General features: G+C 39.6%; 1 protein-coding gene across 2 annotated transcripts in view; it reads left to right on the top strand.

Annotated features, from left to right (window-relative positions):
- Positions 1-15,957, top strand: part of URI1 (URI1 prefoldin like chaperone) — a 71,986-nt gene extending 56,029 nt beyond the window's left edge. The window contains exons 7-11 of one of the 2 annotated variants that reach the window (XM_084644376.1): positions 5,464-5,644; positions 8,146-8,263; positions 9,800-9,942; positions 12,140-12,398; positions 15,141-15,957. In XM_084644376.1, the coding sequence (XP_084500502.1) occupies positions 5,464-5,644; positions 8,146-8,263; positions 9,800-9,942; positions 12,140-12,398; positions 15,141-15,326 (887 nt within the window). In that variant the 3' untranslated portion in view covers positions 15,327-15,957. Of the gene's footprint in view, positions 1-5,463; positions 5,645-8,145; positions 8,408-9,799; positions 9,943-12,139; positions 12,399-15,140 lie in introns of both variants that reach the window. The other variant, XM_084644375.1, reaches the window with a different exon arrangement.
- The last annotated feature ends 12,005 nt before the right edge of the window (positions 15,958-27,962 follow it).

Genomic DNA, 27,962 nt, shown 5'->3' on the forward strand with positions numbered 1-27,962 from the left:
CAATGGGAAATTTAGCGTGTAAAGAGGGAGTGTTTTTTGATGAGGGGAATGGTGAAAGATAGTTGTGTTCTGTGCTATTTGAGACAGTATTCAAAAGGTGAAAAGAATTAAGGGTAGAAGAAACTCTCTGGTTTTCTTTGCTGAAAATACAGTGTCAGTAGGACATGTGGAGATCGGAGTGGGTTATGAACTGGAGATGTTTGATTGGCTGACATAATACTGCATTGGGATCTTTTTCATGGAATAAATCAGTAAATTCCTTGCACTTGAAGGTGGAGGCAGTAATTTCAGTGTTGGAAGGAACAAAGGTCACCAGTACCTTTGGCAGTTATGAAGCAAAATATAGGTTTTTAGCATTCTGGGAAGTGGGCCTATTCTTACATATTAGTATATTAAACTTTTACTACGGCAACATTATATTATAAATACTCATTCCAGTTTGATGTCTCATGATAGCTACTGATTCAGATTTCATCTATGGTCTATATACATTTGAATCTCTCTTGTATCCTATACCTTCATTAGCTGTGTTTTCTTGAAGATAACTTATTCTTTGTGAAAATATGTAAGGATAGATTGTTTGCTTGTTTTATCACTGTTCTTGCATTGATGCTTTATTCTCTGAGATTGAGAGATAAGTATCCAAATGATATTAATTAACAACTGCGCTAGGGCAAGCCTGGCTTTGATCGTCTGGGCATCATTCTTGGTGACAGAGAAATGGTTACATCTTTGAGGAAGCAAAGAACAGTATCTAAAATGTCTCTCTATTATGTCATTATCTCTCCAGTCTTCTCTGTACTACTTTTGGTCGCTGTATGAGTTTATTGTGCCCTGTTGTGCTTTCCTTACTCAGGGCATTATTGCCGAAGTAAGAAGTGCAAAATACTGGCACGCTTGAGAAACTCCAGTTTTCAAGATATCTTGAATTATCTTTGAGTAGCCAAGTTGTTGGTACTGAAGGGTAACATAAGCAAATCAAATATCAAGAGGAAAACCTAAAAATGAAATTGAAATATATTGGAAAACAGTCCTTTCAAATTTTATTTACAAAAAGCAATATTTATTTGTTAATTTTGTCATCTTCTATTATATCAAATGAAATCTGTGTAAGCCATTCAGATTGCTTGATAGCTTACCACAGTTTTATATTTAAGTCTCGGTAAAAATTGAATTCAGCCTTTTGTTAATGGTATGCTGTATAGTGTTGTCCACTTAAAAGAGCTTTGGCTAACATCCTAACATGCTACTTTCAGGCACTATTTTGAATTTGTTTTATATAGTTGCTTCTGAGACTTTGATATCTAGTTGCTAAAATACGAACTACCACATTTGAGCAGCGATACCTTTTAACCAAAAAAGTTCTTAATGCTTTAAAAGTGGCTTCAAGAATAAACTCATGAAGAGGGAGGCTCTCAGCAAGTTTCTGTGACTGCTCTCAAATGCTTTAAAGCTTTTGGATTTTCCATTAAAAAAGGAGTTTATCTTTTTTTTTTTAATTATTTTTTTTTACTCTTGATTATATTTCCATTGCAGTATCATCTAGAGGCCACAGCTTCACTGTGCTAGGTTCTTACAAACACCTAGTAAGAGACTGACCTTGTCCTGGAAAGTTTACAATCTCAATACGTAAGACCAGACAAAGGGTAGAAGAAAGGAAATGCAATCCTCATATCCACTGATAGGGAACTGAGGCACTGGGATCGTTTTTGCTATGATACTGCTCATAATGTGCAAGGCACTATCCAAACAAATAGTAAGATATGTTCACTGCAACTAGAGTCCTTGATTTTCGCTGGTAAACTTAAAACAAAATTGAGGGAATTAGTTAGGGAAGTTGACTGGACCGAGGAACTCAAGGATCAGAATGTGAAGGAGGTTTGGAATTAGTTTCTGCAACTTTGACTTAAAGTATCTGGAGCCTGCATCCTGAGCAAGGGGAAAAAACTCATAAGGAACAGTTGCAGCCAATACTGGATGAACAAGCATCTCAAACAGGTTATTAAGAGAAAGCAGAAAGCCCACGAGGAAAGGAAGAAGGGGTGGATCAGCATGAAAAGCTACCTCTTTGAGGTGTGGAAGTGTAAGAATAAAGTGAGAATTGCCAAAAGCCAAGCAGAGCTGGACCTTGCAAAGGAAATTAAAACCAAAAGTAAAAAAAATTCGTTGGCCGTATAAATAAAAAGAAAACAAGGAAAAAAGAAGAGAGACCACTAAACACAGAGGATGGAGTGGAAATAAAGATAATCTAGATATCCAACACCTAAATGAATACTTGTCTCAGTTTTTAATAAAGATAATGAAGAGCATAGGGGCACTGGCAAGGTGGCTGATGGGAATGCGGCTATGGAAGTAGAAATTACCACATTCAGGGTGGAAGCCAAACTCAGAGCTTAATGGGACTGTAACAGGGGCCTAACTCCACCCCATCCTCTTCCCTCCAGAAACCGCATGGACTCTGCATGGGTGTGTTCTCAGTGAAACTTTATTTCAGTTTCCCTTCACCAATATCACCACAGTCTCCTGCGCTTCCACGTATTTACAATATTTGCTGAGCTTTAGGCCCTCTCAGCAGGACTTGAGGGGAACAGAGGTCTCCCTATCTGAGGCCTCTATATGACTAGATTCCACTAGCCCTGTTCCTCCCTGTCTCCCCTCTGCACTTCCTTCCTGTGCCTCTTTTATCATCCCTGGGCTGATTGGGCCAATTGAGTTCTTAGCCCATCAGCCTGATTAGCTAATTACCCCCAATCAGCTTCTGGGGCACTAATTAGCATCTAAGTGACCAAAGAGCAGGTTCACCTACTCTCTCCCTGCACTCTGTCACAGGGACCAAAACAGGGTGCCCAGGTAATCTTCCTCCAAGAATATTAAAGGAACTGGCACATGAAATTGTGATCCCAGTAGCAAGGATTTTTAATGAATCCATAAACTCAAAGCCTGTACCCTATGACTGGAGAATTTCAAATATAGTACCTATATTTAAGAAAGGAAAAAAGTGATCTGGGAAACTACAGGCCTGTTAGTTTGACCTCAGTTGTATGCAAGGTCTTGGAACAAATTTTGAAGGAGAGTGTAAAGACATGGAGCTAAACAGTAATTAGTATGAAATACAACATCGTTTTAGAAAAGGTAGATCATGGCAACCCTACCTGATCTCTTTCTTTGAGAAGATAACTGATTTTCTAGACAAAAGTGCAGTAGATATATTCTGTCTGGATTTCAGTAAAACAGTTGATACAGTTCCACATGGGAAATTTAGTTAAATTGGAGGAGATGGGGATTAATACAAGAATTGAAAGGTGGGTAAGGAACTGATCAAAGCGGAGACTAAAGTGGGTCATACAGAAAGGTGAACTGTCAGGCTGGAGGGAGGTTACTATTGGAGTTCCTCAAGGATCAGTCTTAGGACCAATTTTATTTAACTTTTTCAATAATGACCTAGGCACAGAAAGTGGGAGTGCACTGAAAAAAATTGTGGATGACCTAAAATTGGGAGGTACTGCCAATATGGAGGAGGACTAGAACATCATATAAGAAGGTTTGGACAATCTTAAAAACTGGAATAATAGAAATAGGGTGAAATTTAATAGTGCAAAGTGGGACTAACAACAAGAGTGGTTGCTATAAGCTGGGGATTTAACAGTTGGAAGCAGCAGACGAGGAGACAGACCTAGGTATATTGGTCAATCACAGGATGACTATGGGCCACTAATGTGATGCAACCCTGAAAAAGGCTACGACAATCCTAGGATGCATTAGGCAAGGTATTTTCAGTTGCAATACGGAATTTTTATTACCAATGTACATGTCACTGGTCAGACCTCATCTGGAATACTGTGTGCAGTTCGGGTCTCCCATCTTTAAGAAAGATGAATTCACACTGGAGTGGGTGCAGAGAAGGGCTGCTAAGAGGATCAGAGGAATGGAGAACCTGTCCTACGAGGGGAGACTTAAGGAGTTTGGCTTGTTTAGCCTAACAAAACAAAGGCTGAGGGGAGAGATGATTGCTCTCTATAAATACATGAGAGGGATGAATACCAGGGAGGGAGAGGAGTTATTTAAGTTAAGCGCCAATGTTGACACAAGAACAAAGGGATATAAACTGGCCATCAACAAGTTTAGGCTTGAAATTAGATGAAGGTTTCTGACCATCAAAAGAATGAAGTTCTGGAATAGTCTTCCAAGAGGTGTAGTGGGAGCAAAAATCCCTCACTTGTTTAAAAAATCCTAAGTTTATGGAGGGGATGGTATGATGAAATTGCTGACAAAGGCATATGGCCCATCCATGTCTGGTATTGAGCAAATCTCTCTAATGGCTAGAAATAGGATGCTAGATGGGAAAGCTCTGAGTTACTACAGAGAATTCTTGCCTAGATGTCTGGCTGGTGGGTCTCACCCACATGCTCAGGGTATAACTGATCACCATATATGAGGTCAGGAAGGACTTTTCTTCCAGGGCAGATTGGCAGAGACCCTGGGATTTTTTCACCTTTCTCTGCCGCATGGGTCCCTTGCTGGTGTTAACTAGAGCAAATGGTGGATTCTCTGTAACTTGAAATCTTTGAATCAAGTTTTGAGGACTTCAGTAACTCAGCCAGGGGCTATGGACCTATTGCAGGAGTGGTTGGGTGAGGTTCTGTGGCCTGCCATGTGCAGGAGGTCAGACTAGATGATCATGATGGTCCCTTCTGGTCTTAAGGTCTATGAGTCTGGAAACAAATGTGTTTACCATTTGAACAGATTATGAAACATTTAAATGACCACAGTGACTGATTGTGGCTGCTGTTCACTGAGGAGCAAATTTCTCTAGCCACTTCTGAAGCTTTAAATGTTTTATTTTTGTTATAAGAAAACTAAGATCTTAAAGCTAAAAATGGCTTTTTGTTGTTGGGTGAAGTGAATTCATGATTCATAGATATTTATGTCAGAAGGAACCATTATGATCATCTAGTCTGACCTCCTGCACAACGCAGGCCGCAGAATTTCACCCACCACTCCTGCGAAAAACCTCTCATCTGTGTCTGAGCTATTGAAGTCCTCAGACATAGGTGAGAGGTTTTTCGCGAAGAGGGATGTGCAGATACCATGGGCTCCTGCTACATTTCCCACTTTGTCCTGTAAATCATCTCTAATTTTCAGGTAACATTGCTGTACTTCATAAATTTAAAAAACATCTACTTGTATAGATAGTTGGTCCCAAGTGAGCCAAAGCACAAAGAAGGTTTGTTTCCCCAATTAATGGCACAGTGAGCAACTGTCACACTAGTGCACCACTAGAGGAAATGATTAAATCAAATGAGAGGTACCAAACCACTGTAATAGAAGTATCAGTGTTTCTGTTTTGCCGTAGCATTATCCTGTGACAATGTTCTGGTTCACTGACAGTATTACCTAAACAATTCAGCAGTAATTTGAAATGGAAAATGTTTTGGCTAAATACCATTTATTTATTTTGCACAGGAAAACGCAGAACTGCTCACAAGCCTCATTCAAAGCCAAAAGTGTCAGATGTTTTTGAGGTACATTTTCAAGAAAATGGGACGGATACAAAGTCCAAGGGCTGTTCCCAATCTGAGGAGGAACTGTGGGCCCGATTGGAAGAGCTTGAGAGACGAGAAGAGATGCTGGGTGAATTTGACAGGTATATTACTGTTGCAAGTTTGGGCTGAAAGATGTAATTAAAATCCTTACTAGTATGAACAAATAGGTGCTTTTTGCAGTTGATTTACTTAAATCAGTGATGGTTGAGGAGCATTACTGCATGTTTAAAAGTGAATGGTTGTTGATTTTGTTTCCATTATAAACTGAGAAAATCCTAAAAACATCCATTCAGAACTCTGGATACTTTTTAATACCTTAAAATTCACAAAAATAAATACAATGTGAAACTTAAAATAAGCTGCTCATAATAAAGGAAGATCTCTGTACAGAGCCTCAGAGTAGCAGCCATGTTAGTCTGTATCCGCAAAATAAAGGAGTACTTGTGGCACCTTAGAGACTAACAAATGTATTTGAGCATAAGCTTTTGTGAGCTACAGCTCACTTCATCGGATGCATTCAGTGGAAAATACGGTGGAGAGATTTATATACACAGAGAACATGAAACAATGGGTGTTACCATACACACTGTAACGAGAGTGATCAGGTAAGGTGAATTATTACCAGCAGGAGAGTGGCGGGGGGCGGGGGGAGAACCTTTTGTAGTGATAATCAAGGTGGACCACTCCGCTTCAAACCAAAAAAGCCTAGGTACATACATTCTCAGCTGTAGCAAAACTGACCTTAAGAGGAGAACTTAGTGTTTCTCCCTCTGATTCTGGGAAGGATTTTTATATTTAGTGTATGAACCCTTGGTGGTGGTAGTAGGCTGAGTGATACAGAGGGAGGCTTAGCGTCTCTCCCTCTGGCCCAGAGAGGGTTAAGTTGTAAGTTGCTCTTCCAGGAGTTAAAAAGGGAAATTGCTTTTTCAGGAATTGTAAGTTGCTCTTTCAGGAGTTAAAAAGTGAAGTTGCTCTCTCAGGATCAGACGTCAAGAATTATAACATTCAAAAAGCAGTCGGAGAACACTTCAGTCTCTTTGGTCACTCGATTACAGACCTAAAAGTTGCAATTCTTCAACAAAAAAACTTCAAAAACAGACTCCAACGAGAGACGGCTGAATTGGAATTAATTTGCAAACTGGATACAATTAACTTAGGCTTGAATAAAGACTGGGAATGGATGTGTCATTACACAAAGTAAAACTATTTCCCCATGTTTATTCCCCTCCCCCCTTCCTCAGACATGCTTGTCAACTGCTGGAAATGGCCCACCTTGATTATCACTACAAAAGGTTCCCCGCCTCCCGCCCCCACTCTCCTGCTGGTAATAACTCACCTTACCTGATCACTCTCGTTACAGTGTGTATGGTAACACCCATTGTTTCATGTTCTCTGTGTATATAAATCTCCCCACTGTATTTTCCACTGAATGCATCTGATGAAGTGAACTGTAGCTCACAAAAGCTTATGCTCAAATAAATTTGTTAGTCTCTAAGGTGCCACAAGTCCTCCTTTTCTTTGTACAGAGCCTGACTGACACAGACTTTCTGTGTGATCGGGATGTATTTAATTTCTGTATACCTCCGTTCCCTATCATTGAAATGGGGACAATAAAACTTCCTTACCTCAAGTGTATTGTGAGAGTAAACTAATTAACGTTTGTGAGGTGTTTGGATTATACAGTTATGGAGCCTATAAACACCCAGATAGATAGATAGAACTAAAAGAATTGGACTCTTAATTATGAGGGTAGAGTGAAGAAGGTTGGAACATAAAGGGCCAGATTTTCTACTGGAATCCAGCCCCTGAGTGGTACAGAGGAGCTGGAATCTGCCTGTAAATGTCTAGGAAGGAATCCTCTCATTCTCCTGGCATAGGGAAACTACCCAATGGCAGAGGCAGCTCCTGTGACTACTGCCTCCCTCCCATGCCCGTCATAGAGGGCACAACTTGGAAAGGAGGTTGGAGGATTGCAGAGTAGAGTTGCACTACTCCCATCCTCCAATGGCATAGGGGCCATTTGAGACCCTGTGCCAGGGTGTGAGTTAGAGCAGCCCTATAGCTGCTTTCACTGGCCTTGGGGCTACTGCAGAAAGGCCCTTGATCACGGAGCTGTAACCAGCTCCCTGACACCCTAATCTGTCTCTTGCACTGATTAGAGCTTGGTTGCAAGAGAGATTCCGGCCCAAAGTGTACAAGATGGGTAAGCTAGTATTATAGCTGGACCTTTCGCATTTCTGACCTGTTGTGGACAACTCCTCAGTAAACAACTCTTTTAATTTTGAATGACCACCCTTAGATCAGTTTTGGTCCTAAAGCAAAAATTATGACTTAAGGCCAGATTGTGGCTCTCTTGTTTGTATCGGTAAGCATTTCGTTTTTGAAGTGGTTCCATTATGAGTAAGGGCTCCACAGTCTGGCCCTTAAAAAAGAATTAAATCATGCGTGATATTGTTCTTCCCTAACCTCTGCCAGAAAATCTCATCTCATAAGTAAAGGAAATTATTCAGTGGCTTTGTGTGTTGTTCTGTAAGTTATCTTGTTAGGTTATGATATGCATTGATTAGTTTTCTTTCCTTCAGTATTTTTTTGCATTTTATAGGACACCTGATACAACTGAGGCAAATGGAGAAGATACAACCTCCTCTGAAGAGGAGAAAGAAGATAAGACAGATCTGAATGTGGTACACAGAGTGGAAGACTCTACTACTCAGGACAATGTACAGAAAGCAGTAACAAATTCAGAATTGTTCAGTGGTCAAGTTAATGGCCCAAGTCATTATCACAGTGATGATGAAGATGATTTAGCAGTTGATCATTTTGTACCAACTATATTTTTCTCTCATACTGTTGAACCTAAAAGGGTTTGTACTATTACTTTTAATGTATTTATTTCCATATAATGTAGATAGTCTGTATACTACATGCTTTATTTAAAATAGCGTACCCCATAGCGCCAGACAACAAAGTATACGATTGCTTTAATGAGTCAAAAAAAGGACCTACCTCACATGGGTAAGATGGTGTCAGAGTTCAGAGCTGAAGTCAGTTCCTTGTTTACTAGGTTCAAAGAGGCAGGGACCACAACGAAAGCTGCATCCTTATCCTCTGGGGAGAGTGAGTGATGTATTATCTAGAGCAACTCCTATAGTCAAAGGAAGAGGCAGCAGTGATATATTGTTGAGGGAGTCATCCAGCCTGCCAGAGCTGACGTTAAACGCTAAAGCCAGTGTGAAATGAGGACTCATGAAGAAATAAGTCAGAAATCTCTAAATTAAAATTGGGAACAATGTCTCAAGGGAAATGGTGGAAGATCCCATCCCTTGGGAGATTAAAAAGTAATGGACAAAACACTAACAGATATACTGCTTTGGTGGGGTTGGGGGTGGGAGTGCACTAGATGTCCTAATAGGTCTTTTACATCTTTAATATCTAGGATTTTCTCATGTGACAGAAACAATAGTAGCTACCAGTTTATCTGTCATTGGACTCTAACCATAGATTGTACTCCTAATAGCACATCTAAAATGTTACTACAGGAGAATTCTAACTGTTTGAGCTACTTACAGCCCTAGAATCAATTTTTTTTTCTGAAAATGCATTTTATATTTATTTTAGACATGCAGTATTGTAAAATGTAAAAGCCGTCGCAGAATTCAACATGTTGTGTCAAACATTCATGTGAAACCTTGACAAGGAGCGTGCCATGGCATGTCTTGTATTTGGGACCTTGACTATAGACAAAGTTTAATTTGGCTCTTTATTTCAGAAGGTTTCTTTTGCTGCTCTGTGTTTTGAAATCTTCCAATTCAGACATGAATTCTCAAAAATGATACAAAAAAGTAATATTAAAGTTTACACACTGTCATATATTTCTAAAAGGTAGCCTCCCTGGTCCAAGTGTTTTAAAAATGCCTTTTATATTCAAGAGAAACATTGCATTCAGGGGAAACTAAGCTCTTAATGGTTAATGGAGTTAATAATTTAGGATGTATGGTTTGATGTATAATCAGGTTGTTTATGCTTACCCAATCCTGGTGCAAGAAGCTATTTCTTGACACTAAGTGCTAATGCACATGAATTTTGCTCATAATATTGAGACAGTGAGTACTGAGAATGTCACTGTCAGTACATTTTGTTGTTTAGCTGTAGCCCCCCAGCTGCTTGGATATGAAGAATTCATGAACTGACTTGATCCATGACCTTGTGATTGCTTCATTTTTATACTTTAGACCAATTTGTGTTTTCATTTTCAGGTAAGAATAAACACAGGAAAAAATACTACTTTGAAATTTAGTGAAAAGAAAGAAGAGGCCAAACGTAAAAGGAAGAATAGCAATGGCAATGGACACTTGGCTCCAGAACTGCCTAACATCAAAACACCAGCAGACATTTACCGGTATGTAATGTATAGTGATGGCTGCCCTGCTTTTCCCATAGCACGCTTGAAAAGTAAAGCCTTCTTTTATGTTCAAGTGTATCCTTTTTGAAGCATCCTGCAGCAACTTTGAAATTTTACCCCAAAATGGAGCTGCCCAGTGTCTCCCAAAAGAAGCATTTGGGACTGGGTGTACATCTTAAGAAATGAACACTTTTGTGTCTCCTGCATGGTTGTCACACGTTTAAACTGCCACACTTCATAGCTATTGCATGCTGCTTTGCTGAGAGTTACATTTTCTCAAACTAAGAGCCGATCATAATTCCTTTTAGCGGTGCTTTTAAAATTTATCCCACTGCTTCGTGCCATATCTTCTGCAACTTAAAGGAATGAAATGGCTCATTGCAAATTGTTTAATTAAACATATTGTCAATCAACTTCCTGTTAAATATTTTTTAAATATAACTGATCATGTCCATCACATTATGCCTTCTTTCTCTTTCTAGCTTCACTCTATTGTTTCTTTCCCTTGACGTATCTGTCTGAGTTGTTATTGTCTCCTTCCTGTTTTCTTACTCTCCCTCCAGCTGAGCATGTTCCTTTCAGCATGTGCTTTACCTCCTCTCTGGTATATTCTCTTTCTCATTTCTTCTCTCCCTACAAAATCTCTCTTTTTCTCCTTTTCCGACTTTTAATTCCAGTCTTTCTCTTCCCCATCTGCTCACAGAACAGACTTTCTCTGTTCACTCCCTATCCATTCACTCCTCCCCCTCCTTCAAAGGGCAAGAAAAATTGACCAGAATTCTGATAGCTAAAGGACTGCACAAAGGACAAAAGTAAGATCGAGACGGGGCCAGATTTTTAAAGGTATTTAGGTGTCTAAAGATGCAGACAGGCACCTGTTGGGTTTTCAAAAGCACCTAGATCTATTGCAATCAGTGAGAGTTAGAATTTTCAAAAGCCTCTAGGTACCTTCTTGGCACCTTTCTACATCTTCATATGCCTAAATACCTTTGAAAATCTGTTCAGAGGCAACATCTAGGTGAAAAGTCCAGCCCACCCCCACAGCTGTACAACTGCTGGGACAAGAGAAGGTTTAGGGATTCATGGTGCTGTCTTTGAACCCTGATAAGGATTGGTATGTTTTGTAGTCTTAGGCTAGTAAGTGAGTAGAAAATGTGAAACCCTTGAGAAACAAACAAAAAAATCCCACTTTCGAGCTGCTGAAAGGGAGCTGTTGTACTTTTTTTCTCTGTGATCCTGCTTCTGCTCCCACTTAAGTCAGTGGCAAAGCTTTAATTGATTTCAGTGCTGCACTATTAAACCCCATCGCTGACTACTTTTTCCCAGATCCCCCAGCTGCTGTGAGGTAGTATTGTTGAGGTGTCTCCTAAGGTACCTCACCTGTTTTTGAATTCTCCTCCCCAGTGAATAGTTCTAGTACCTACCTCTTCCTCTGGCAAGCTGCACCAGTACTAAATTGTCCTGATTCTCTTTGGTTTTATAGCTACCCATAGGGTTTCTAAGAGCAGCAGTGGAAATTAACTGATGCTAGTCAATTATCATTACAGTTTGGGAAAGCTATGAGCAGCAACAGAGGGATGGGAACAGTATCTCTAGACTCAGGAAGAGGACTCTCTGACAGTTCACACTGTTCATGTTTGGAAGGTTTCTTCAGAACCCTATGAACTAAAAACTTATTTTATTTTTAGTGAAAGTGTAGATGCTGAAGAAAATTATGGCATTTGCCTGGGAAAACTTCCTTGTCCTATGCGAGTAAATGTTTCAAGCACTTGTTTTTATATTCTACATCTGAAAATGATTTCACACTAGAAAACCTTCTGTTATCACAACATTCTGTTTGGTTTCTAGAAATTAAACCCTCAAAATCATCTTGTGACTATAATGTTTCTTTACATTTTGCAAATCAAGCTGTTCTGTCAAGTGTCTAAGAGCTATACACATTCTTCAAAAAGGGGAGTATACCAGCTAATCCTTTAATAGAGGCATGACAGTGTTTGGCTTGCAGAATTACTCCATGTTCATTAGTAAAGAAAATGCTTTATTGTATCTTTTAAAGGTACAGTATTGTAATACAGCAGTTGAAAAGTCAGAAATGCAAATCGTAATTAATTTGTACAAAAGACAAAGTGAGATAACTGTAAATTTGTCATCTGATCCTGAACTAGTTTATTAAAGCTAACATTTTCCTTTATAGAGTCTTTGTTGATGTTGTGAATGGAGAATATATCCCTCGTAAATCAATTTTGAAGTCTCGAAGCAGAGAGAATAGTGTTTGTAGTGATACCAGTGAGAGCAGTGCTGCTGAGTTTGATGACAGACGAGGAGTTCTGAGGAGTATTAGCTATGATGAAGCTACTTACAGTGACAACAGTGAAGGGATCTTGGAGGAGGAAGAGGAAGAGGGGCAGGAGCATCTTCCAAAAAAACTTTCAACCTTATCAGGGACATTTGAGGTACATTTTTTGATTAATTATTGATTGTTGTCATGGATAAAAAGGAAAATGTTGGATAGTGTAGTTGCCTCTACCATCAGTTTGTTTAATTTCTTTTTAACTAATTTTCCAGCTCTCCCTACCTCTCTCATCTTTGGGGAGAGATTGCCAGGAGAACCGTTCTTCTCCCTGCACTTATCCTTTTCCTCTCATTGTGGGATAACCAGCTGAGCTGACTATTTGCCACTTTTGTGTAGCAATAGACAGTATCCCTTCCACTGAGCACTAATTGCTAATCTGAGGGAGGGAAGGCGATTTCGTGTATACTGTAGGCTCTTAATGTGTTAACACATCAATTATGGAGAACCTCCAGGGCTTATTTTATATTTTAAAATAAATGGTGTCATTGGGCTCCTCAGAGTGTTTACGGAGTCCCATGACAGGAGGAGAGAGGAGGTTGTCCAGCGGACATAGAGCACAACTTTTGGCATTCCGGCCTTTAAGAAGAACCTGCTCTTTCAGGCAAGATGCCATCGAAGAGCTGAACCAAATATATTTCCAAGACTTTGGAAAGTCTTGGGTAATTTCTTATCATAAATGAAAGAGATTGTACGTCACTGGTGCATGTGCTGCGAAAACCATTGAAAATGTTCAGAAATGAGATGTGGCTGCTGCTATGCTATGCATGGGATTAATATTTTACCTCTGTTTTTGTTATGGAAAATTACAGCAATTTTTTAAAAGTTAGGTTACATTGAATTTTCAGAAGTTCTGTGGACAGAAGGCATCATCAAAGGGAAATGGTTTCTTCTGGAAACATAGTTATTTTTAAGAAAAAGTAGATTCACAGAAGACCTATTGCATGCTTTACTCTGTAAACAGCCACATGGTCCTGTTGTTGTAACCCTCATGCCCCTTTTGTTTTTCTTTCTATCCACTCGTTATATTTGTTTAGACCCTAATGCTGCTGAGGGATCCATGTGGCAGCCCTTATGCCTGCATGGAGTCCCATTGACTTTAAAGATATTCAGTCGGGACGTAAGGATCTGCTGACATGGATTCTTTTGCAGGGTTAGCCCTATAGATGGTAACCTTTTTGGGGCTAAAAGAAAAGGAGTACTTGTGGCACCTTAGAGACTAACCAATTTATTTGAGCATGAGCTTTCGTGAGCTACAGCTCACTTCATCGGATGCATCCGATGAAGTGAGCTGTAGCTCACGAAAGCTCATGCTCAAATAAATTGGTTAGTCTCTAAGGTGCCACAAGTACTCCTTTTCTTTTTGCGAATACAGACTAACATGGCTGTTACTCTGAAACCTTTTTGGGGCTGAGACTGTATCTTCTGTATGTTGACCATCTAGTACAGTTTTGGTCACTGTAAAACCATAACAAATCATTCCTATATCAATCCATTCTCTGAATAGGGCATGTATCTATAGTATCTCTGTATTTTTTATGTAATTATATCACACAGAGCAAAATGCTCCAGTCAGAATGAAAGGGACGTTCACTTTTAAAAAAAAAATTGTTGTTTTGCTTTCAGTTGTTTTTATGGTTATTTGAGGTATATTATTTTTCTGGCAACATTTGCCATGTGCTGATTTTTTTTCTTTTTTCCTAATGCAGCAGAACATCAATGGCTGCATTTTATTTACCTTTTTATAAAAATGACACTGGTGTTATTGAACAAATCAGCAAAACAGGCACAGCTTTGGGCTTAGTTTAGCTGTTGGAGTACAGCACAAAAAACATTTACTTTTTTGCAGGTCCTGCAAGAAGAGTGACTATTTTGTTTTGCTGAGTTTTCCTTGGCAACTGAGTAACTCTCTTAAAAGAGCAGATTTAATAAATCTGGTATCTATTCCCTCCCGCCCAATATAATGATAAAATCTTGGGTGTAAATTAGTGTACCTTTTTTCTGAAATGCCCTGAACCATTTTTAATTTTTGGCACATAATATTGTGACTTTTTGAAAATGTTGTATTTTATATTGCATAAGCAGAGTGTTATGCATACTGTAAGCCCATGGCTGATACTAAAAGCATTTATGAAAAAGAGTTTTTTACTAGCTGCTTTTCAAATTGTAACTATCCTGGCTGTTTGTTTTTTCTTTATGTAGCAAAAAAGCTATATTGGAAATTGTAATTTTAAAATACTAAGCACATATGGTTTTAGTTGGAATTTATAATAAGAAAAGAATTTGAAATCATTTGTTGCTCTCTTAAGTTTAAACTGCCTTGACCAATTTTTGATCATTTTTGGTAAGAAAGAAAAAATGAAAACCAACAAAATATAGGTAAACTTGTATTCTAGGTGCCATCTTGATGTAATTAGAAAAGGCCAAGATATTAAGCCATGAAAATATGACGTATGAGGGGAAATGCTGACAGACCTAAAATCTGCAAATTTTTCCCATTTGTTATCCAAGATGAAATTGCCTGTTGCATCATCTATTTTATTTTCTTGAACATGTATCAGTGGGAAGCAATTTTTTCAGATCATTTATGCAGTTAGGAATGTGATTAAGTAGTACTTTTAAAACACTATCTTTCATTCAGATTTCTTTGAACAAGCTATATTTTGAGGTTAATTACAATTTGGTTACTTATTCAAGGAACTACCATTGATTTAAAGATATTTCTTTACTTTTGATTAAAAAAAAATAACTATCCTAATAAGGCTAATATAGGGTAATGACCTTATGGGCAGAGCTTCACATCTGCATTTTATTAGCTCATTCTGAGTTTTCTTTTCTCTTGTAGGCTTTTTCTGGAACTGTTATAGAAAAAGAGCCTTTGTCTCCCTTAATACTACACCCAAGCATTGCTCACCCTGTCCTGCCTACCATTCCGGAGCGAAAATCAGAGGAAGTTCTGTCTGAGGCATCAGAAGAAACTACAAAGAGGATTTCAAAATTCAAAGCTGCCAGAATGCAACAGACAAACTAGGCCCTGCTGCCTACACATTGAAAGTTTGAATATTAACGCTTAGTTTCACATTTGTTGAGATTATGTAAAACTATGTGCATTACGCCTAGTTAGTAAAAAGGTATCTTATGTTAATTTGGCATTGTTTATCTTAATAGACCTCTATTGGTGATATTTAAAAAAAAAATGTTTGAACACTTCAATATTCAGTTTATTTTGTCAATTTCCCTGTATGTGGTCAGCACCTTTGTATATGTTTGCCTTATGATAACAGCACTTGGAATTATTTTTCAAAGATTTCTCTTCATATGCCATTGGTTTTATGTTTAAACCTAAATATACAGGCAGTTTTGTACCAGCTGTGATGTCCTACTTACCATCTGGACAGTTTTAAAGAAACTTTTCAAATTTCAAATTGATTCAACAATTATATTTCATTACGTGCTTTAGCATTTTAAGACACTCTTGTATCCACATTGTTGTAGGTACCTGCTAAAATTCAGGTTTTTTTCCTTCTATTGAACCTCTCTGATATCTTACTGTACAGATCTCTAAAACAGAATGCTGTGTTCATGTACACTGAAGGGAAGTTTCTTTCATGGAAAATGGTATTTTGTAAAATTAAACTTTTCAAGTAAAAACAAAGCTGTGACTTTTGTTTTTGTTTTTTTGTTGATTTATTAAGAACTGAAAATGTGGAAAGAGTTTCTTCTTTGAAACTCCTCACTATTGCATAGACACACAGTCTGTTCTCTTCCCCTTTGTGTAGCAAACACCCATTAATTTCAGTGGCAATTACATGCACATAGGGAGAGGAGCATAGACCCAGACTATGGTTACAGAATCCCCAGTTTTTATATATTCAGATAATATTTTAATTGTCATGGAAATACCCAGAGAGGGTGGCTGCTAAATGTCTTGATTGCTGCAATTTTATTTCAAAACTTAACAGGACTAAGGCGCTGAGAACTGAGGCAAAATGTCTTGAAGCAGCAGATAGACATGATTGGTCTCTGGCCCAGGGTTCTGTGGATTTAACCATGTGGTTACCCAGGTGACATTCCTTCTACCCCCCTGCACAGTTCTTGTTCCCACCAGCATCTGGCTTTCCAGGCCTTGGCCATCTCATTTGGACAGCAAGTCTCCTAACACTACTCCCAGAAAAGTATTTTGGGCCAGGATCTATCCAGCTCTTGCAGCTTGCGCTCTCGGGTTTGTCTCTGTTCCTGTGGTGTAAACTGTCCACTGCCACACCCAGGAAGGCAGTTTGGGGGACTGGAGACATCTCTTCCTGGTTTTAAACTTAAATTTGTTCCTACATTTTCTGTAATTAAAAAACTCATTATTTATCTTTAAGTTGGCTTTAAAATGCAACTTCCTTGCTAAAACTGCCCAGAACCAACCCAACAGCTCACCTAGGTTGCAAACAGTTGTTTTTGCAAGTGTTTAAGTAACAAAGAAAATGTATGATCATCTTCAAAGAGCAAAGTGTGTATACAAGCAAAGTGAGTAACAACAACAGTGCCTATGATCTCTTTTACTCACCAGATGTTTAGTGTGCCAAGGCGAAGGAGAACTCTTATCCCATCTTGTGCCTAAATCAGTATGGGTGTCCACCATAACTGAGTAACCATAAAATCATCCATGATAAAGTTTTCAGGTGACACAAAAATTGGGGGAGCAGTAAATAATGAAGAGGACTGGTCACTAATTCAGAGTGATCTGGATTGCTTGGTAAAGTGGGCACAAGCAAACAATAGGTGTTCTAATATGGCTAAATATAGATGTATACATCTAGGAACAAAGAATGTAGGCCATACTTCCAAGATGGGGGTGGGGCGGGGACTCTATCTTGGAAAGCAGTGACTCACAAAAAGATTTGGGGGGTCCTGGTAGATAATCAACTGAATATAAGCTCCTAGGTTGCCGCTCTGGCCAAAAGAGCTAATGCGATCCTGGGTTGCATAAACAGGAATCTCAAATAGAAATAAAGAGATAAAATAACCTCTATATTTGGCACTGGTGTAACTGCTGCTGGAATAACGTTTCCAGTTATCATGTCCACAATTCAAGAAGGATGTTGATGAAGAGGAAGAACCATGAGAATGATTAAAGGATTAGAAAACATGCCTTATAGTAACAGACTCAAGGAGCCCTATTTATGTTAATAGAGAAAACGGGTGACTTGATTACAGTCTCTTAAGTATCTGCATGAGGAACAAATATTTAATAATGGGCTCTTCAATCTAGCAGAAAAAAGGTATAACACAATCCAATGGCTGGAAGTTGAAGCTAGACAAATTCAGACTGCAAATAAAGCATACATTTTTAATGGTGAAAGTAATTAACCATTGGAACTATTTCCCAAGGTCGTGGTGGATTCTCCATCACTGACCGGTTTTAAATCAAGACTGGATGTTTTTCTTCAAGTTCTGCTCTACGAATTATTTTGGGGAAGTTCTATGGCCTGTATTATACTGGTCAGACTAGATGATCACAATGGTCCCTTCTGGCCTCGGGAATCTCTGAAGTAGATGTCTATGTGGGATTCCAGGAGCTACATGGAATAGAATCATAGAATCATAGAATATCAGGGTTGGAAGGGACCCCAGAAGGTCATCTAGTCAACCCCCTGCTCAAAGCAGGACCAATTCCCAGTTAAATCATCCCAGCCAGGGCTTTGTCAAGCCTGACCTTAAAAACCTCTAAGGAAGGAGATTCTACCACCTCCCTAGGTAACGCATTCCAGTGTTTCACCACCCTCTTAGTGAAAAAGTTTTTCCTAATATCCAATCTAAACCTCCCCCACTGCAACTTGAGACCATTACTCCTCGTTCTGTCATCTGCTACCATTGAGAACAGTCTAGAGCCATCCTCTTTGGAACCCCCTTTCAGGTAGTTGAAAGCAGCTATCAAATCCCCCCTCATTCTTCTCTTCTGCAGGCTAAACAATCCCAGCTCCCTCAGCCTCTCCTCATAACTCATGTGTTCCAGTCCCCTAATCATTTTTGTTGCCCTTCGCTGGACTCTCTCCAATTTATCCACATCCTTCTTGAAGTGTGGGGCCCAAAACTGGACACAGTACTCCAGATGAGGCCTCACCAAGGTCGAATAGAGGGGAACGATCACGTCCCTCGATCTGCTCGCTATGCCCCTACTTATACATCCCAAAATGCCATTGGCCTTCTTGGCAACAAGGGCACACTGCTGACTCATATCCAGCTTCTCGTCCACTGTCACCCCTAGGTCCTTTTCCGCAGAACTGCTGCCTAGCCATTCGGTCCCTAGTCTGTAGCTGTGCATTGGGTTCTTCCGTCCTAAGTGCAGGACCCTGCACTTATCCTTATTGAACCTCATCAGATTCCTTTTGGCCCAATCTTCCAATTGGTCTAGGTCCTTCTGTATCCTATCCCTCCCCTCCAGCGTATCTACCACTCCTCCCAGTTTAGTATCATCCGCAAATTTGCTGAGAGTGCAATCCACACCATCCTCCAGATCATTTATGAAGATATTGAATAAAACCGGCCCCAGGACCGACCCTTGGGGCACTCCACTTGATACCGGCTGCCAACTAGACATGGAGCCATTGATCACTACCCGTTGAGCCCGACAATTTAACCAGCTTTCTACCCACCTTATAGTGCATTCATCCAGCCCATACTTCCTTAACTTGCTGACAAGAATACTATGGGAGACCGTGTCAAAAGCTTTGCTAAAGTCAAGAAACAATACATCCACTGCTTTCCCTTCATCCACAGAACCAGTAATCTCATCATAAAAGGCGATTAGATTAGTCAGGCATGACCTTCCCTTGGTGAATCCATGCTGGCTGTTCCTGATCACTTTCCTCTCATGCAAGTGCTTCAGGATTGATTCTTTGAGGACCTGCTCCATGATTTTTCCAGGGACTGAGGTGAGGCTGACTGGCCTGTAGTTCCCAGGATCTTCCTTCTTCCCTTTTTTAAAGATTGGCACTACATTAGCCTTTTTCCAGTCATCCGGGACTTCCCCCGTTCGCCACGAAGACGAAGGGTGCAGCGGCATGCATAGTCCTCACTGCCAATGAGGCTGGGAATGAGTCACTTCAGTGGGTGATCCAATGGCTGCTGCCCATAAGGAAAGTGTTGGGGGCAGATCTTCAGCTGGTGTAAATTATCATAGCTCCATTGAAAGTAATGGACTATAACAATTTACATCAACTGAGGAGCTTACACTTGGAGTCATGCTGACCGGGGACCAAGAGGCAGAGTGTGAGTTATTGGTCATTTGCAGATATTCCCCTGAGCTGTGGCAGATTCCCAAAGATCCACACAGCTTGAAGGCTAAACAGCACTTTTCCCCAGGAGGCAGGGGCAAAATCCTGCCTCTCTGAAAAAGAATTAAAAGGAATGTTGAGTAATTTTTCTCCCTGCCTGGCTTCTCTTGCAGGTTTCCTTAGGGGAGGGGGCAATCTAAAAGTTTTAAAACAGACTCATTTTAAGATGATACTGAGGATCACATTGAAAGTCTTAATGATTAACTTGATTCATGCTAAAATGCTTTAAAAAAAAGCACATATTGCTGTAGTACTAAAATAAGCCATCCCTGCCAGTCCATCCTCAATGCATGGCTAAATATTTAAAGAAGATTATTTATAGCTTCTTTAATGAATTCTTGGCTAAACAAAATGAAATTATGTCCTAAAAAAGTAGAAGCTATTTTGTAACCAGAACAGTGTAACTGTAAAATATTGTTCCATGCATACCTATTTTTGATATCAAAAGGTTGAGATCCAAGATGACCAGACAGGTAATTAGAAAGAAAGAGAGAGAGAGAGAGAGCGACCTGTTAAAAGATTTATTTAGATACCTCCTTAAATACTTACCACTCCTAGTTACTTTGAAGCAAGCCAAACTCCCCTTGATCACTTTAAAATCACTTTTAGTTCTTTCCATGTTTTTATTCTGTACCACTTAAAAAATATTCCTCCACTCCCCTAGTCAACATAGGACAAGTGCATCTTGGTTGGAATGCACTATGGCTCCCATTCAGAAAAGCATCCTTATTCAGGAATACTCTTCAATGTGTGCTCAAGTCCTATTGAAGTCAATGGGTTCCTGAAGAAAAATGGACCTAAGCAAATGCTTAAAGTTAAGCACATACTTGGGTACTTTTCTGAATTGGAGCTTATGTATGTCTGTGCCTCTTGCAACTTGCAATGTGTTTCATGTGTGCAAGGGGTGTCCCATGTTCAGTTGCTCCTGTATCTCTGGTCTCCTTACATGGACTTTAGCAATAGATTGTGTAATAGCAATGATGATGGTATCACATATGATATCACATATGAAGCCTGTTCTCAAATGTAGATGCAAAAAACATACCTACATGAAGATGTGACTAGAAGTTTTAGAGAGAGAAAAAAATGTGGGAGTCTCAAGGGCTACACTTGGTGAAGGATTAAATATGCGATAGTGGAGCAGAAGACTTGATGTGTGGGACCACCAGAAATACATGTTTTATTAAAGAGCGGGAGTAGAGAAAATATTCCCTACCTGTAGTCATATTGCCCATGTTTCTATGCCTTCAAGTTTTTTTATATTAAATTAATCTGTCAGTAGGAGCATCTTTTTCTTTTCTGCTAACATCAGAGATTTTATTCTCCACTTAAATAATACTGAGGGTAATGGTTAATCTATTTATTTTTAATTTCTTGATTGCTTTTTTTTTCTGCTGCAAAAGGAGAGCATGAGATGCTCTGTGCTGAGTGTTTGTCAGGGAACCCTGACTTAAATAGAAGCCAAAAACAGCTGCTGCTGATTGGGATTGGCTGGTGAGTTGTTGTTTTTTTCAATGACTATATAAAAGAAGAGGTGCCAATGTGGGCATAGTCATATGACCTGGTGGGAACACAAAGGTCAGAAGCCAGTTGCAGGTAGCTGAGTAAGGCCAAGAGTGGGTGAGTAGCAAATGTTTTAAAGGAGCTTATCAGAACAACACCACTGACTGGTAGAAGGGCTTATTTGTTACTCATTGTTTCCTTGGAGAATTTGGATATCATCAATTGGGGAAATAGTCACAGGTTTCAGAGTAGCAGCCGTGTTAGTCTGTATTCGCAAAAAAGAAAAGGAGTACTTGTGGCACCTTAGAGACTAACCAATTTATTTGAGCATAAGCTTTCGTGAGCTACAGCTCACTTCATCGGATGCTTTCAGTGGAAAATACAGTGAGGAGATTTATATACACACAGAACATGAAAAAATGGGTGTTATCATACACACTGTATTTTCCACTGAATGCATCCGATGAAGTGAGCTGTAGTTCACGAAAGCTTATGCTCAAATAAATTGGTTAGTCTCTAAGGTGCCACTAGTACTCCTTTTCTTTTTGGGGAAATAGTGTGGGAGACAGCCCAAGGGAATAGTTATGGGAGGTTGGGAGCAGGATATGGGCACAAAGTGACACTTTTAGAATAAAGCTTATCTGAGGATGAGGCAGCTTTGTGCTAGTGGAGAATTGGAGTTGTATCTGATATATATATGCTTTCCTGAATTGCCTATCTACCCATGTGCCTGAAACTGGGGAGTAAGTTCAGTGCATTGTGAGGTGACCATGCTGAGGTCTTATGAAGAGGGGGACACAGGATAGCTGGCTAGCTGGGTGCATATAGAGAGAGGGAAAAGAAAACAGATGAGATCATTCTAGGAGTCCAGACATAAAAGACTACAGCATTCCAACCATTTTCAGGCAGAAAGTTGCAGCCATCTTGTGTTCCTGTCACCTTTACCCTGCCCCTCCACCCTAAAGGCCATCTTTTAACCACTAGAAGTCCTGCACCCTGACATAAACTAGGTATGAAACTAACTCTCAGACTTTATCTTGGCTAGGCAAATGAGGTGTGTTTAGCCAGTTTGTTAATTTGCAGCATCTGGCACCTAGTGCAGACAAGGATTGTAGTGTTTGAAAACACAGTAGTGGGTCATGGTCAACCTAGGGTCCTAGGTTAGCCTAGGGAGGACACAAAGGCTGACTATGACAAGCTAACACGTTTTAAATATCAATGTCTTTATCTACTGTAGGTGCTAAGTAATGTTTCAAAACATGCTAACTGACATGTCTAACACACTTGCCAACAGAGTTGATAAACACTTACCAACACTTCTGTTAAACATACATCATTTTCCAAATCCAGACAGGGTCTCAGTGAGCTTGTTTGGGTTGCAGCTGTAGATGTTTCTGATTTACATGGCTTCTGATTGATTAACAAACCAGTTTTAGTCACAATGTGGTGCTGCATGTGACTTAGAGGGTGGCTAACGTTTCCTAAATCACTTGCCCATTTGTAAATGGTTTAATTTCAGACATATTCATACCCTTTTTGTGTTGGTCTTCCATAGACATTCCAGAGTTTCCCACTGTTTTCCTGACAAATTTGTTCAGAGAAGGTGAATTTCAAAATCACATGCACAAAATCACAGAAGGAAACTGAATTGTAAATCCTCACTCACAAGCAATTGAGTTGGGACTGTTTGTATGCTCATTCAATCCAGAAACAGAAACAATAATGTGCGGCCTACCTGACCAATCAAAACAAACAACACCGCTCCAATTTCAGATGTTTACAAAGAAAAAATTTCAAGAGGTTTGTCAGAAAAATTTGAATAACAATGAAAAATTCAAAGAAAACACATGTATATGGATATTCTGTCAGACTGGACTGGTGAGGCAGTGTGAGTTGTGGAGTAATTGTTACTCTTAAACCTTTTCTGAGACTTGTTTCCACTAAAACACATACCTTTCCTTGTATGATTAATTTAGAGCCAAGCTGGAGCTTACTTGACATTTCTTCTTTTTCTTTTATTTTGTGTGTGTTTAATTTTCATTATGAAGCAAACACTAAAAAATGCAAAAAAGTAAATGACTTATAGTTGTATATGTTACCAAATGTCACACATGTCACAGGATATCCAATAAAATTATGCAATTACACAACTTTACAACTTGTCAAAGCTGTGAAACCAGACGATACAAAACCAAACAATATTACACAGACATAAGATGTTGGTATGGGGGAAACAATAAATAAATAAAATGACATACACAAATAGGCAAACAGGGAAGACGGTGACTGACAGGTGGGGGGAGGGGAAGAGGGAGAAAAAAAGCAGAGGCCCAGAGGAATGAAGACTGGCACTTTATGAGCTATCTCAGCATTCTTTATGGAAATATATCAAGATATGGGGTCCAAATATCTTGGAATTCATATAATTGATCTCTATGTCAATAAGATATTCTTTCTTTCTCTGCTAACTCAGGCAGGACTGAATATCGCTGCTCTGTTCTGGGCATAAGGTTACTCCTCCATTTTTGTCAAATGCTGTGTTTGGTAACTGATGTGGCTCTCAAGAACTAATGTCTTTGTAGTGAAGTTAAACCCAGTGTTACAGGTATACAATCTCAACTACACTTTTCAGCTGAGATTTGGTTACTAAAGCCAAGCACTAGTTTTTCATTCTTGTGCCCACCTCTTTCTACAGCTGCATGACTGTTGGACAGTCCCATAGGATTTGCATCAATGTTCCATTCTCTTTGTTCGAGCCCCCAACAAACATTAGAGGCCAAGGCCACCATCTTGAACAATCTTTGGGGCATCCACTACAATTTTAATAGAATTTTTTGTGGCGCTCCACAGAAGCTCTGCCATTTTTTAACGGCCATAATAAACCTCCTTCCCACACGTTCACAAAGAACTCCAGACCAGTGGAGTTCCTCTTCATTAGCATAAGCATACATAGTGGACATGGGTCTGGAGAGGTTATGAAGTATTTCCAAGGTACCCAGTAGTTCTGGGGCCTCTGGCAGTCCTGGGGCATCCGGATCAAACATTAGCAAGTGTTTTAGTTGTAGGTATTGCTGCTTCACTGAGGGTGGGAGGTCATGTTGCTGCTTTAGTGTTAGAAAAGAGAGAAAACCCTCATCCTTGACTAACTGGGAAACCCATATGATGCCCTTGCTCAGCCAGTTCTTCCAAATTGTAGGTTTGGTCCCAAATTTGCAAGTCTGGGTTACCCTAGGCAGGTGCTTTTGCGTGATGGCAAGGATGAAATTGGTACCTGTTAACTAGGATAGCCCAGATTTTTTGCGCAGCCACCACCATAGGCACCTTATTTCTTTCCATTGCAGAAAAAGAGTAACTGCGCAGATCTGCAGGAGGAATTGGATGCATGAATATCAATTCAGTTTCCACCCATGTGGGTGTAAGTGTGTTACCATGCAGGAACCAATTTGACATCTGTGATGTGATTAAAAACATAGTAGTAACTGTAGGACTGGGAGCCCCAATCCCCCTTTGGCTGTAGTGAGCTAATGTTTTTTTAAGTGGTAGGCGTAGATGTTGACCCGCACCCCACAGAAAGGCTCTAATAATAATATTCAATGTTCTAAAATAAAACGGAGGGATATATACAGGTAGGCCACTTAGAATATGCAGGAACCTAGGCAGAATATTCATTTTTATTGTATTACCCTTTCCCCACAGGCCCAGGGAGAGAGGATGCCACTTATTTGGGGTTACTCGACATTTCTGTTTTACCCGTCAGACTAAAGACACCTCTACACTGCAGCTGGGAGCAAGTCTCCTGGGCCAGGTAGACAGACACATGCTACAGTGGGGCTGGAGCTGGTGTGCTAAAAATAGCAGTGTGGACGTTCTGGCGTGGGCGGAATCTCAGGCACTGAAGCCTACTCAACCCCCTAAGCTCCAGAACCTGAGCCCAGACGTCCATTTTGCTAATTTTTGGCACAATAATTTGAGCCCCCCTAGCATGAGTGTGTCTGCCTGGGCTGGGAGGCTTGCTCCCAGCTACAGTGTAGACATACCCTAAGTGTCTGAGCTGAAGAATACAGTGAAAAAAACCAAAGCAACTGGCTTGTGAAAATCTAGGAAGCCAACTGGCTGCCCCTGTCTAACTGATAGAACCAAAGTAGGAATAACCATTCATGTGGGTTGGTGGAACCAAGTAAAAAGAATTTAGAGGTCAACTGGGTTTATTTCATTATCTGTATTTTAAGACCAGTTGCAATCAGTACTTTACTTTCTTAGAGAATCTAAAGCAGCAGAATTCTGTCTTTCAATAGTGCCTAAAAACAGCTGTTTTAGCTGTTCATTTTAAGAAAGTGATTTATGTTGCAAAAGATGAGCTAGAATTAAAAGAAATCAGATGTGCGTATTTGGTATGCAATATTTTTGTATTACAAATAGCTCCATTCTAACCCACATTAACCCCATGATATGTGAATTTTGCCAACTCCCGCTGTGTCTTTTAAATCAAACCCGGTAAATCACTATGAGTGTTCTAATTTCTAAACAAACTAGTTTTCCAGTAGAAGTACTTTAACACTGCACTGCAAATTAGACAACCTAAGATAAATGGAGCATCTTTGTTAATTATGTAATTTAATTGATCAAAACTACCAGACAGTATTTTATTTATAGACATTTTGAGCAGTATCCTGTTTTATACTGTTAAATAGCATTTATTTGGCCATTAAGATATATATTATTATGCAGCCAATGTAATTTCTTTTGTTTTTTTCCAGTTGCTGTAACATGAAATCTCACTTGAATAGAACAAGTTCATTTAGATTTTTCTCCTATATTTTACATTGTTTAGATGGACACACAGTGCTTTCCATCTTTACTGATGAAGGAGCAATTTACTTGAACCACATTGAGAATAAGATGGGAAAACAGTATATAAGAGTGTGTGTGTGTGTGTGTGTGTATTTGTACGATGGCCCTTACTGTTTGTATGTAATTAATTTTGCATGCCAGTAGGTAGCAGTGCTGAGCAAAAGCAACAACAGAAAGCTGCCAGTCAGTGATTATAATTTATTATTCATTTCTGTTATAGGTGGGGTGTGCAGACAGTTACAGTAATAATTACCAAGACTAGAGTGTTTCCTAGGCAACCAGTTTTTTTCTTCATTCATGCTGTTGCAGGGAGTATGCCTGTAAAGCATGACATTGCTGTATTCTGAGGTTTGTTGCCCTCCTGCTGCTCCAGGTTTGAGGTTAGTTACAGCATCATAAGGTGCTCTCAAGCATAGAAAGCTCAGGCTGGGATTAAAGCATGCAGTGAACACTATCACCGGGTCTTTCCTTCTGCTCTTTCTCTTTTAAGTAACTAGGTTATAAAAATGCAAATGCCATTTTGGGGTTGTTATAGCTAATATGGGGAAGGATCCCTTTAAATTGTAAAACATTAAAATAAGCAAAACAAAACAGAGTTGTTCTTTATATGTTAAGAGAATGTCATTCAAATAAAATTAGCAAAAAGGGACTTTCAGCTTGATCAAACCTCCAATGTTTAGCATTATAAATCAATGAGAACTGCTCCACATAGCTAATCATAGGTGGTGTTTGTTGTTTATCCTGCTTTATGATAATGGTTCATAAAGAGGAAGGTAATGTATTCTTCCTGCAGGAACAGGATTAATCCTTGATGTGGTAACAGAGTAATAGAAACCACATCTATTATCCAAGATCTATAAATGAATCATATTATCCTACATTTTTAGGCTTACTAAGCTTTCATTTTAAGAAACTCACTTCAAGTGTTGTGCAATGATGAAAAGTAGTGTTGGTCTGTCTCTGCTGTGCAAAGCAGAGGGAATTCACGATGCAATCTAGCATAGAGATGTGGACTTTTTACTCATTACATTTTTGAAGTAAGATGCTGAGGCATGCTTACATCTAGAGAGATTGTGTTCCATTTGTGATACGCTAATGTTAGAAGCACAGAGTATATGCTGTTGGAGGCTCCCTGCCTTAACACAAAATATCCTTTGGAGGATTTTAGATTGTCGTCTTGCTCTTGCATGTGGATCTCTTTAATGGTGCTGTAGACTTTCTGGTATAAAAGCTAGCGGAACTTTGTTTTTAGCTATATAAATCCCTGTGATAGCACCGTTAAAGTACTTGGCAATGAAAAATTCTATAGACGAGGTGAGATGTACACGATCCTAGCTCTCTGGAGTTGTGTCCTGATTCCCACCCAGTGCAAACTAAGCACCTGATCCTGTGACCTCTTCTCATGTGAGCAGTCCCTCTGAGGTAAAGAGCTACTCACAGGAGTTAGGGTGGCAGGACTGAGCCCTTCGTAGTTTACACGGGGAAAGCAAGAGTCTGTTTCTGCTCCCATTGAAGGCAGTGGCAAACCTCATATTAAGTTCAATGGACACAGGGCCAGACCAGTAGTATACAGAACCTTTTACACATACTAGCAGAACTTTTTACTAGCCAACTGTTACTGAATTTTCTGTACTAAATACAGTTTGGCAGCAGTAGATACTGAATCAATTCTGCTCCCATTTATACTGGAGCGACTGAGAGCAGAATGTATTTATTTCACTTTGTACATATGCATCCTTCCCTTGTTCTGGTTGCACAGGCAGCTACTATAAAACAGAAATCAAAATTAACAATTAGAACGAGAGCATGGGACCAAAGATCAACCCTTCCAACTTCTCAAAACCCACTACAACCAGGATTCCACAATCAGGATGTACCTGCTATCCTCTCCCATCAGCTTATCCAGGTCCCCGCCACGTACCCAGGAAATGCCTGGGAGAACAGATATGCCTCAGAGCATGATGTAAAGAAGAATAAATTTGGGCTTT

The sequence above is a fragment of the Lepidochelys olivacea genome (genome assembly GCF_965140295.1).
Source record: "Lepidochelys olivacea isolate rLepOli2 genome assembly, chromosome: 12".
NCBI classification, from domain to species: domain Eukaryota; kingdom Metazoa; phylum Chordata; order Testudines; family Cheloniidae; genus Lepidochelys; species Lepidochelys olivacea.